Source organism: Argiope bruennichi, chromosome 4, assembly GCF_947563725.1.
Source record: "Argiope bruennichi chromosome 4, qqArgBrue1.1, whole genome shotgun sequence".
Taxonomy (NCBI): domain Eukaryota; kingdom Metazoa; phylum Arthropoda; class Arachnida; order Araneae; family Araneidae; genus Argiope; species Argiope bruennichi.
The window spans coordinates 83,980,971-83,994,444 of NC_079154.1; the positions used below are offsets into that span (position 1 = coordinate 83,980,971).

General features: G+C 27.5%; 1 protein-coding gene across 7 annotated transcripts in view; it reads left to right on the plus strand.

Moving 5' to 3' along the window:
* LOC129966737 (dystrophin-like) overlaps positions 1-13,474 on the plus strand; it is a 249,446-nt gene that overhangs the window by 129,987 nt on the left and 105,985 nt on the right. For all 7 annotated transcript variants that reach the window (XM_056081284.1, XM_056081279.1, XM_056081286.1 and 4 more), the window contains 7 exons: positions 1,716-1,866; positions 2,125-2,300; positions 3,150-3,297; positions 3,397-3,507; positions 4,454-4,627; positions 5,630-5,885; positions 6,248-6,426. In XM_056081284.1, coding sequence (XP_055937259.1) covers positions 1,716-1,866; positions 2,125-2,300; positions 3,150-3,297; positions 3,397-3,507; positions 4,454-4,627; positions 5,630-5,885; positions 6,248-6,426 — 1,195 coding nt within the window. The remainder of the gene's footprint in view (positions 1-1,715; positions 1,867-2,124; positions 2,301-3,149; positions 3,298-3,396; positions 3,508-4,453; positions 4,628-5,629; positions 5,886-6,247; positions 6,427-13,474) is intronic.

A 13,474-nucleotide genomic window follows, 5' to 3' on the forward strand; every position in this document is an offset into this window, starting at 1 on the left:
ATCATCGCCACTGTGGCGTAATGTTGAAAAAGTCCAGCTAAAAATAAACGTGCGTCCGTATGTTACAAGATCCGTCTGCTGATACATTCTCGAACCAAGATATCGGCGATGGAAAATTTGCTGTCTATGAAAATACTGGATGCATAAAATTTCCCATTAATTTCTGCATTATCGTTAATTCGCAAAATGCCCTCATTGACCGCATATTTCATGATGTACGCACACAATACATAAATCATGCATGGCTGGCAGAAAGAGCCATTTTGGCAGCAAAAAATTATGGACGTCGATGATTTAAACTTCCAAGATACAGTTATCACACAAGATACTTGGTATCATACAAATTGATCAATACAGTTTGCGATACGTGTAAATTATGCAATAGTTTTTCAGAACTCACTGGATTTGACAGGCATGTAACCACACCTTCTATGACTTAAAGTTGGATCTCCGGTTATTTTACTTCGGAATTTGAACCCACCACGGCTGTCATTAAAAAAAATTAATAAAAAACGTTATCAAAGCCATAATTTTAAATGGCAAATTCCTAGCCGAAAATGTTCTGCTGCCATGAATTCAAATGATTCTCACAGACGTGTCAATTGAATTCAAACGCGTTCAATTTCCTATTAGATTGGCATTTGCAATGAAAATCAATAAGTCGCAAGGCCAAACGATGTCTGTTTGCAGCTTAGATTTGGGCACACCATGTTTTTCACACGAACAATATACGTGGCATGTTCTCGCGTGGGCAAACCATTGAACTTATTTGTAGTGGATAAAGACGGTCTGACAAAAAATATTGTACACTCAATTGCTCTTCGAAATGAATATGGATTTTCTTTATTTCATTTTTATACTTTAGGATAAAAATATATTACTTTTTTCACTTTACATTTAACTTTTAAGAGATCAAACAATGCATATGTTCATTACGTTAATCAAATACATTGTATTGAGAAAATAAATAGTTGGTGTTTTTTTTTTATTTATCGGCGATCATCGACTACAGCGCTCCATTCCTCTTTCTGTCATAGATCCCATCCCCACATACTTACAATACATTCGTTATTTTTTAATTAACAACCAAAATATTCACTAGAAATAACTTATATGGCAGAACAACGTTTGCCGAGTCAGCTAGTATATATATATATATATATATATATATATATATAGCTGTCATTGATTTCTCTATATTTTAGAGCAGTTTTTCTTGCTTCCAATGCATTACTTATTTTAATTGTAAATAGTTTGGTAGGTTTATTTGAAATACTAGTAATTTTTTTAATTGCTAATCAGTTGCATTTACTTATAAATATTTTTTCCATATTTATTGAAGCAATGTCATTATCATTACTTTTTTGTTTGATAGAAAACATAATTTTGTGAACTGCTTAAAACCTTATTTTTTAGAACAAAATTGCATGACTGTTAAGTTTAGAGAAAAGAATTATAAAATATTGTTGTTGAAAAATGTTTCGTTTTCTAAAAATTAAAACATTCCTAACAGTATATTGTTTTATACTTAAGTAATTTAAGGGATGTATGTAAAGTATTTTTAAATCATCAAGTTATTACCCCTCTTTCCCTTGAAGCAAATTTCTATTTTCTTTTTTATCAAATATGAACTGGGTAAAATGCTTAATACTCTTATAAATAAAACTTTTTGTTAATTACATTAATTATTTCTGACTTCATTTTTATTTTTTCAGAAAATGGCAAAAATCAAGTTCTATATGGCAAGGTTTTGAAAGTGATCTTCGCAGCATGACATCATGGCTCGTTAGTTCTGAAACAATTTTGGCTCATAGTAGATTGCAAAATGGAGATTTAGATTATGAAAGGGCAAGAATGCATCAAGAGGTATTCCAGAGTTGCATTTAATTTTATCTATTCAATTCTAAATTCTCAGTATTAAGTGCTCATAATTAAAGAATAAAACATTTTAATCTCTTGTATTTAAAATTTCTGAGCATTATAACATTCTGTATAAGATTCTACTTTTAAAACATTATATTTTATTAATAATTTTTCAATTCCTCTTTTGAAATGCTGTTTAGATAAACATTCAATTTTTTTAAATAATTTTTTTTCTTATAATTACTATTATTATTTTTTCAGATGTTACAAAAGCAAGTTAGTGAAAAAATGGCTACCATGGAGAGTATAAATGTGACTGGCCAAAAGGTGTTGGATCAATGTTCTGCTCCAGATGCCATCCTTTTACAAGAACAGCTGGATTCTTTAAACAAACGATGGAAAACTCTTGTAGTTGAATTGGCAGCTAGAAAGGCCAAGTATGAATAAATTATTGTACATTCATCATTATATTTTTTTCCTTCAAAATAGTGCAGTAGTATTTCTCTTTATAGTAATTTCTGTTTAATGTTAGAATGCTTTTCCTGCTTGATTCAAGAAAGATTCATGAAACTATTTAATGAGTACAGCTAAATCGATTGCATTTATGAATTTGAACAGATGTATTATTTAGATGCATGGTTATTTATACCTTTTAAGCTTTAGCAATCTCTTAGTTTCTTGCAAATAGTTCTTCTTAGTTTCTTTTTGACAAAATAAGTTTGTTTTCTCTCTTTAGCATAAGATTTCAGCTTGTTAAAAATTATTTCATGTTTAAATTTATTGCTGGATTGAATGGATGGATGAAATAAGAATAAAACATTTAATGTAACCTTTTAAAATATTGATTTGGGTGGGCTGAGTGGAAATTGTTTTCTATAGAATATAATGTCAAGGAAGAGCTAAATATTATTTCTCTATTTGTATGTTGCTTTTAATAAGAGTAAAATTTATTTGAATGTTTTTTAGAAAATAGAAATATTATTTATATTAAGGAAAAAGAATTTTTTGAAACTAGCATATAGAGCAGTTTGCTTAATGGTGAAATGAATCTGGAGGATAAAGTTACTTCTATAAAAAAAAAAAAAAAAAAAAGGCCAAGACTTTTCTGAAAATTTAAACATTTTTCTCTAGTTTATGTAATAATATTTTTACTTGATCTGATAATAAATTTTTGAATTATATTTATACTTTTTTACAATATAATTTTTACTTCATTTTATATTTTTGTCACTTCATAATAATTTTTAATCATGATAATTTATGAATATACTTCAATATGAACATAGACTTGATGAAGATAAATCTACATTGGCTGTAGTTAAAGATGAAATGGAAGATCTTACTTCATGGCTGAAGGAAACTGAAACATTACTATGTGGAACACCTCGTACTACGGATTTGGCCAATGCAAAAGTGCTACTTGGAAAACTTAAGGTATCTAACATATTTTATTTAAAACAATGTTTTGGTTACTCATTTTTTGGAAAACTTTCAAAAATTTTAAATTAATATTGTTTTTTTATTTTGATATAGGAACATGAACAAGATATTCCAAGTCGTAGAAGTAGTCTTTTAACCATAATGTTAGCTGGCTCCTTAGTCAATGTGGAAGATGTTGAAGCATTAGAGCAACGTTATGCTAAGGTATTTAATGTTGCCTTTTATTCTGACAGATAATATATATATATCGGTTTATGAAAGATTTGATTTATACAAGTATAGTGATACTCAAATAGTGGTTAATTAAGTAAAATACTGGAGATGTGATTTTTTTAAAAAATTTTTTTATTATTATTATTTTTTTTAACAAATTTTCCAGCTATAACCACAGCTCAAGGTAGAAGGCATTAGTGCTTAAAAAACAATTTTTTTTTATAGGAGTAGGAATATTTCACAGCAATGCTGATAATTTTGTGAATGATATGATCTCAGAGCTTGTTTTCTTATAAATTTATGCCTGTTTTTATATATTAATTTGGTTTCTTTACTTGGCGGTTATGGCCTTTCAACTATTCAGTGACCCTTCAGTGAGGGTGGTAAATTAAAAAAAGAAATTTAAAAGTTCCAAGTAAATATTACTTATCATTCTTTATTTACAAACTTTATTTTGGTGTTTTTGTGGTCTTTGTAGTTGAAATTTGTATACTTTCTTTGTTCTTGTAAAATATTCTTGTTTCTGTACTGATCTGATGTTAAGATTTTCCTTCTGACCTTGGAAAGTCACCAGATTAAGATAAAATCTCGCTGAAGATTTGCTATATATTTTAAGTTGATCATATTAATATAAATATTATGTTGATATCAGCTTGATAGAATGCGTTGGAGAATGATTTTCTAATCTAAATTTTGTGCTTGTTTTGATATTATGGTTTAGAATTCTAGAAAATTTCTGCATATTGCAGTGGTATTACTTTGAAATGAGATTTTAATATGATAATCAGTTAATCAATTTAAAACATGTATTTCCATATATTTTTTTTTTAACTGTTAGGATACTACTAAAAATTTTGAGTTATTCATTTAATAAAAAAATTCTTGGAAATGTCTTCATATTTTTCCTTATACATATATTTATATATTTTTCAATTAGGTTACTGGACTTTTACCGGATAGAAGACAAAATTTAGAAACATATGTGAATGGTTTGTCTAAATTTCAAGAAGAAGCAGTGATAGAAAGTGAATGGCTGAAGGATTCTAGAAAAAAATTAGAAGATCGTCTTGCCTTATATAGTGCTGGTAGAACCGTTTCTGATCCTTCAGATGTAAGTTAAAATTTAGTTTTTTTTTTTTAAAAAAAGTCCGATTTATTGTTAGTTATTTGTTAGTACATTTTTTGCAAATTTTTTAGAAATCGTTGCCTTTTAATTCTTTATTTCGTGATTTACATTTGCCAATGATCTTGCATAAAAAATATTTACGAAGCAACTATAAAAAATTAAAAAAAATTACCATAACATTATACTGTGTTATTATTATTTAATGTTATAATGTGTTAATGCATTATTATTATTTTAATATTATATATCTTTAACATTTGTTGTATTAATAAATTAAATTTAAAAAATGTATTGTTTAAAGATAAGATGATATTGTACTAGATCTCAATTCAGCTGTTGATCAAAATGGTAGTATCAAATGTTCAGACATTTGGCTGTTAACTTTTTATTGCTCATTGACCCCTCCACCCCTCCTTTTGCCCTGATTGTGAGAGGTTGGTTAAAGACTAAAAATATACAGACTACAGCTTGATATTGCTTTTCCTTTCTCTTTTCTTTTTAAAAAATTCGTCATTCATTTATTTATTTATCAATTTTATCCGTTTGCATTTATTTTCAATAATTTTCTCTTTTATTTAATATTTATTAAACGAATTATGATTTTTCTATGAAAGTAAGACTAAAATTCAATTTTCATTGAATGAATAACAGCAAGCAATAAGAAACTGCAATGAAATTTATTCATTTTTGTGTCTTTTCTGGATTTGTTGTAAGCTCGGGTTTTTTTCCTTCTTAGAATTCTAACTCAAATGTTAGATTTATTGTAATGAATCTTTTTCTAATTTTTTAATTTATTTCTAATTATTTAATTTCTAATTATTGAATTAAAGAAATTATATTATATATTAAAGACATTTTATAGTATTTGTATAATTCCAAAATTCTAGATTAATTATTTTAAAACAAAATGATTTATTAAAAAAAAAAAAAAAGGAACAGCCCAGTGACAAACAGTCATTTATGTTTATTTTATTGTTATTATTTTAGGTAACAAAAGATGACGTCACTGCTCATCATAAAACAGTTTCAAAACTCGTTCAGCAGCAAAATGAACTGGAATGTGCTGCTCAGAAATCATCTCTAATTTTGTCCCCATCTGTTAAAAGAACTGCTACTAGTTTGGCTTCCGAGTGGGCATGCTTAACTCAAGTGTTAAAAAAATTACGTCCATATGAAAGATGCCCTTCTCCTGTCAATTTAGATCTCATTCCTGCTTCATCATCAAATTCAGCAATCATTGAAGGTTTGTTTGATTAAGATTGATTTTATTATTCGTTTGAAAAAAATTAAATTAGTAACATTCTTGCTTTATGCTGTCTCGTAAACAATTTTTGTGGAGAATACTGATTGTCATTAAGATTTATAAATTCATTCATGCATTTTTAATTTTATAAATTTCTATGTTTTTTTTTGTCAGTGGTGTAGAAAATTTTGAAAAGTATACACACCTCTTATATTATTACATACCTTTTATATTATTTTGATTTTTTTATATAATTTTACCTTCTTACATCTACTATTGTGTAAGATGTCAATTTTGCAATAATGAATTTTTTAGCAATATAGTTTGAAACTTTCCATTAATTTACTTATTTTAATTATTAGCTAGAAGATCTCGACTTACCTTTGGTGGCACACTTCCCACTAGTGGTCCTGGCAAAATCTGGGCTGACCAACTTTGTGAACTGCAGGATTGGCTTGAGAGCCAAGATTTGAATCTTCAAATGCAAGTAGTTGATGTTACAGATGAGAATGCTATTGTATCTGTTATCGAGAAAGTCCAGGTTAGTTTTCTTTCCCTCTTTGTATATATTACATATTTTCTAGGAGAGGAAATAGATGATGAGTTTTTAAATGACAACTTTTATTGTTTTCATGATATTATGGAAAAGGCTCTATTTTTAGATTCTTTTTACAAATTCTTACTAAATTCATGAGCAGACAATGATGCAGTAAAAATAGAAAGGCAAGAAAGAAAAGACATGAACACATTTAGAATTTATAATCTTCACATGTGAAATTTCCTAAATTTTAGCTGGGTTAGAGATTATTTTATTTGCATATAAACTCTGACACTTAGGAGCAGAAAAATCTGCTCATCTCAAAAATGAAAATGAAATTTAGATTAAAATGAGTAGCAACCTAATTATCTAAAGAATACTGATAAATTGAAGTTATCATGTATAAAATATAATATTCTAATTTAATAATAATATATTCTAATATAATTTGTTTGAAAATTGTTTAATAAATGAGCACAGGAATTGAAAGGATTTTGTAGTTTAAAGTCTTAATTCTGATCATTTCTACTACAAGTAAATAGGAAGGTCTTTTAAAATGAATGCTTTGATTGATTTGTATGTATGAGAAGTGAAAGAATTTGGGAGAAGTTACATTTTTTTAAAAGAGCTTTTTCTCTCATGAATTAATACCAGTAAAATGAATGTAAAACAGGTTTACATTTATTTTACTGGTTTAGTTTTACTAGCAGATAATTGGTATCATTTTATAATTAGACTCAAAGAATGTGTTTTTTATTCAATTCTGAAGAATTTGTATGATTATTTTGTCTTCTTTTAGTCTGATGTTTTAGTTAAGTTCAAGAAAGCAAAGAATTAAAGCTGAATGAGAATTTTTTTTTTATTAAATTATAAAACATAATGGAAACAAATCATCAGACATCTTCATATCAAAAGGAATTCAAATTGGTGAATTTGCTTGCATTCCATTTTTTCACGATTTCATTTGTCGATTTATTGACGAAGACTAGCGATTCCAATGATATATTATAAATGAAAGACTAAACTATAACATTCATAAGATTTATTGCAAATTCATTCAAAAATTAGTCGAATGACAAGTTGTGGGGGAGGGGAATCAAAAAAATTAATTGGAATAAAAGTGAATTGGATTAATTAGAGGCTTAAAAATATTTTTTTTTTGGGGGGGGGATCATGAACCTCAGGTTATATGTAGAAAATGTAATTAAAATTAAATACAGACAGTATTCTTTATAAAACAATTGGTTAACCAAGATGGTGAATATTTTTTATGAAGAAAATTTTTGATCATATGCAATTGCATTTTAAAGCAATGCAATTATTATTTAAAACCTAATTATAATTGTGACATTACATCTGTTATCAGTCTTTCTTGTTTTAAATGACTTTAAATTAATCTTACTTTTGCTAATAAAGTTTTAATGCTATTTGAGGCAAAGCTTTATTTAGGTGTTCAATTAAACACAAGAAAACATATTTTCCAGAGGCATATTTTTTTTTTTCAAGACACACTTTTTATAAATACAAAATAAATTTTCTGTTCTAGATACCAGGATATAAATTGCTTCTGTATATTGATTTCTGTGATTGATCAGTTGTTTATTAAAAAATAAAAAATATTGCTGACTTTAAAATTGTTTTTAAACATCTTTTTATGTGTTTATTTAATTTTATATTAGTTATAAAACTTCTGATTGGATAGAAACGTAAATTATAGACTAAAATTTTAATTTAAAACTATTACTATTTTTCCATTTACATTGTTGAAGGTACAGCTTTGGATTGCTAACTCACACTGTGGGAGCTGATTTAATATATATATATATATATATATATATATATATATATATATATATATATATATATATAATGATGGGGGGGGAGGAACAAAGATATAATAGTTCCTAATAATCTTTTATTGGTATTTTTACTGTTGTTATTTTCACAGATTTTGTGTTTATCTGAAATTTCTATCATTTCTAATTGATTCATTGAAATTATGAGAAATAATTTATGAGTTAATCAACATGAGAAATATGAGTTCAAAAATATATATGATATGCAATAAAATTATGATATGTTATCTTGTGATGTACATATTTATTACTGAAATTATCATGTCAGCGTAAAATATATCAGATTAATTTCTGTGTAATGCTATGCTGCCTTAATTTTCATATTTATATAATACTATAATGGCCAATATAAAAATAGCATTTATATTTTTGTGCTAATATGGCATTATTAGCTTGGACTAATAATATTGCTGGAAAAAATTGTGTAATTATTAAGTGATTGTGTCATATTGAAAATCTGGCACTATCTAAAATGGTACATTTTCATTGCCACTTTTGTAGCCTTTTGGAAATTGATTAAGTTTCTGAAGAAATAATTTCAGATTTTTCTTGTAAAATATCCAGCTATTCTAACATAATACAACAAGTACTTTAATAGAAAAGTAATTATATAGTGAAAAATGGAGCCAATTATTTGTTTTTACACATAATGAATTTATCTTTGATTTTCTAGTTGCTTTTTAATTATGATAAAAAAAACAGGACAAGGGTGGTTCTTGTGTTTTTGTAGTTTCATGCATCCAATTAGGAATTGCATATCGTTTGATTGATGAATCATTTAAAATACCTAAGTTCTTTGAAAGTTATTCATCTTTTCTTTGAACTTGTCTGTACCAATTCATGATAAACTTGTGATTTTTATTCATGCACAATATCAAAGTGAACAGATAAGTTTGCATTCCTCTTCATTTAGATTAGGGTTTGTCTGTACAAGTGTAAGTAAGTGTTTGTCAGGACAAGTGTATCCAAAGATTCTTTTTTTAGTGCTTGTTAATAGGATTAGATATAAACATCGGTGTATACTTGATCCTGAATTCTGAAGTTGTCAGAGAAAGGAATACCGAAAACAAATAGAAAAGTGCTCATGATAAACTTCTGATTTAAGATCATGCACATTGTTAAAGTGGACAGGCAACTGTTCATTCCTGGTCGCTTAGGTTGAGTTTGTCAGTCAAGTATATAAACAATATCCAAATATAATCTTTAAATTAAAGTAGTTAAATGTCAATATCCCATTTTCGTTTTTCTCAAGTACTCTGTGGTATTGTCCAGTGAAGTTGAATTTGATGATGTCGCCCTTAAATATTACTCTACTATCTTTTTGTGAATAAATTAAAAATTGTAGCAATTAGAATTAAATTAAACTGTGTATGCTCTTTTAAAGAAATGGTAGTATAAGATTAACTATTATCTACAGTACGTTTATAAAATTAGATTTACCTGTTTGGAGGCATAAAGATAAAAGATTTCAAAGATATGGGAAAGTGAATTTTGCAAAAAACATTATTAAAAAATTACTGATAAAATAGATTTCGAACCATCAGGTGATCACTATGAATGCATGGGTAATAGAGTTTGCAAAATTTCATTGTGTTCAAATAATAAAAAGTGCACATACTGTAAAAATTATACCTACAGAAATCAATCACTTATTGATCAACATTAAAATTCTCTGATTTATTATGTCCTCTGTAGGCAAAATGTTACATTCTGGAAGCATTTTGGAACAATGTTTCTTTCTTTTTGCAAAATCCTTCTTCACATGTTTTTCACAATCTATTTATGAAATTTGTTTTTGTTATGCCTAGCTGTAAGTATTACCAAAGAGCAAAAATTATTTTATGGTCCCTCTCTTTTTAAAAAGGAAAAATTGCTATCAACCAAAATCAGAGTATTTGATGGTAAAACTTATAAGTGGTTCGAACTTCAAGTGAGATCCTTTAGAAAATCAATGGTGTTGGAAAAATTCTCTGGATTAATATTAACAATATTGGAATATTGTTAGCAAAAATATACTAGATAAGTATTTACTAGATACACCCTTTAGAATTTGAGCCTGTGATCCCAAATATAAATTGGAATCTTCAATAATGAAATAAACGAGAATTGTCTTCTTCAAACTTTATCAGATACTTTCTAAGAAAAGTGTTATTTCTCTTTTCTTCCTGCATGAAATTGTAAATTTTTAGCAAGACCATGAGCACACGAGTGCTCAGATTTTCATTTTTATAGTCCATCCCATGGGAATTTTGTGTTTCTCAGTATAGTAAAGAAAACCGAATATGCATTTTGAATACTCCCCCCCCCCCCTTTAACCACTGATGTCGAAATTATTTATAGATATACAAGTTGTTTTGTAGCAAGATCCCATACCAAATTTCATTTATTTAAATCATTATGTTTTTGAGTTATCGCTTTTACAAATATGAGTCAAATATTGAGTCAACCCTGTGACAGATTTAATTTCAAATATGAGAGGGATTTACACTTTAGTTATCAAAATTGTATTACCAAATTTCCTTTATCTAAGTCGGTGCGCTTTTGAGCGATCGCATTCACTTGCAAACAGAAAAACAGACGGTAATCGTTTGACGTATTTAATTCAAAATTCAGAATAGATCCACATTTTAGAGGCTAAATCTGTATACAAATTTTTATCTACCTTGGACCTCTATATTTTGTTGTGATCTTGTTCTCTTTATTTCGGGCATGTTGGTGGGCATCCTATGAGTGGATTTAGTTCAAAATTGAATAGAAATCTACAAATTTGTTGTAAAGACCGTATATCAAACTTCATCCTTGCAGTTCAAAGTTCAGGAAGTGAGTTATTGTGCTAACAAAGCAACAATTTAAAAAAAAAAAAAAGAATTCGAAGTCGGTACGATCTAAAACGTAAAAATTCGGCAAAATCTCGCGTTCGAATATTTTTTAAGATTACATTACTTTTTCTTTGTATACGTCGCATGCAAAAAAGTTAAAAAAAATCAATTACATAAATTCTTTAATTTTTAATTCAAGGGAAATAAAAAACAAACAGCCCATGATCAATATTTATTTCTCCTAGTCGTTATAGCAATTCTTAAATTATTATATATCAATATTAATATAAAAAATACACAAAATTACGTTATTTTATTTTCTATTTCATTTGGAACAAAATATCTAATAAATAAATAGTAGTATTTTTAAAGCACTAGATATAATATTTAGTATATCTAGTGATATCATAAATATTATATCACTTAAATTGATGTCTTCACATAGTTTATTTTGTATGTAAAGTAACGTTTGATTGTGTAGCCTCTATTGTGCCATCTTAAATAATATTTTTATTATTTTTAAAAATATGTTCAGAGACAGCAACGGTTATTGGAATTGCTAATAGCATTTATAGGATTGTACTTAAACTATGGAAAAACATTTCCTATTTGGTGATTTTTTTTGTAAGGCATTTTAATATACCACAAAGGCCACCACAGTAAATGCAGAGTATTATTATTTATTATCAGTTCCTCTCGTAGTTTTATTTGTGGGCTTGGGAATATAGGAAATAAATTTATCATGTAATAGTTTCTGATCTAACATTGAAACAGCGATCTTTCCGATCTAAACAACGACAAAGTAGTTTTACTAACCCTCTCTTCCCATCCTACGAAGACACTTGGCTGACCGATCTGTGATCTATTCTGATAAAGGCGCGTGCTAGCATCAATAAACAGGCGATATGCTGTTTATTGTTGGTACGATTTTGAATAAAGAAATATATATATATAAAGAGCTGGTTAATGTTTTAGAATAGCAGAATTCATCTATGGAAATTTCAGTTAACACCGCGAATCGTATTTACAATCGAAAGAAGATCGGCAGATCATTCATATATGAGAGGATCAGTTTTAACAAAGACAATAACACCCTCTCGCATGTTCTGCAGGTCCTTTATAGAAATAAGATACATTTTTTTTTTCTAATGGCATAACAAGATTATATGGCGACTGGGACGTAGCATTTATTTTTCGATTTTATTATGTTAAATAATCACGGAAGTATCATCTTCGGTATCCTGCAGATTGGCAGAAGGCAGTGGCGGATTTCCAACTAGGAAGCAGCTTAGGGCCGCTGTGCTGAGAAGGGGTCTCAAGCAGATTGTTTAAAGACTTTTATTTTTCTAAGTGTCAAATAAATAAATTTGTAAAAAAATTATAAATGATAAAATCTTAGGTAAATATTAACATTTTATCAAGTATAATTAATCAGGTTCTTATATATTTCATTACATTCATTTGATTGTTAAAATATTTATAAAATCGGATATCTACTTCAATAATAATATATACAGATGTGGATACCAGGTAGTTTGAAATGATAATAGACAAATAAAAAAACAAATAATTATTAACGTTAATAAATAAAATAAAAAATATTATCTTAAAGTTATAATTATTAGCCATTAACATGTTAAAAATATACTAAAATATAAAACTAAATTAATCATTTAATTATAAGTGGGACCTCATAATGTACACTGCTTAAGTTGCAATATACTTCAGTTTGTCACTGTCACCATATATATATATATATATATATATATATATATAACCACCTTATTCCTTCCCCAATGCTTCCTAGTCTATTCGGAATTATTCTTTACTCATAGATCTTAAAATTCCAAAGCTCGATGATTTCATCAAAAAACTTCCAAGAAAATTTTTTACTCAACTCAAAACTTATGAAAATTCCCTATCAAAGTACAAATTAACTATGCACACTGCAATGTAAAATATGCCTTTCCTTACTCTACTACTAAATGGACTTTACCACTTAAACCTCCACACCTTCTTCCGAAGTTTAAATTGCATCTAAAGACCTGTTTCAAATTACAGCTGAATCAGCGCAAATAAGCAGTTCTTTTTCCTATCCAACTGACTCACCAATGATACATTACTTGTGTGTTCCCTCTGCTACTGGATACTTCAAACTGAGTATTAGTGCCTAGGCCTTAAGGGTCTTCACTCATCTAATTTAAATTTATTCACTCCTTGCCTGGCTACTGTTTTTCCCTTAGTGAAGAGTTTCATACAAATAAGATGAATTAATTCATTCTGTTTTCATTGAAATTAACTATCAATGTACTGATATTGTAACGATAAATTATTTTTTATTGATATAAAAATAATTCATTATTAATTTACATTAAA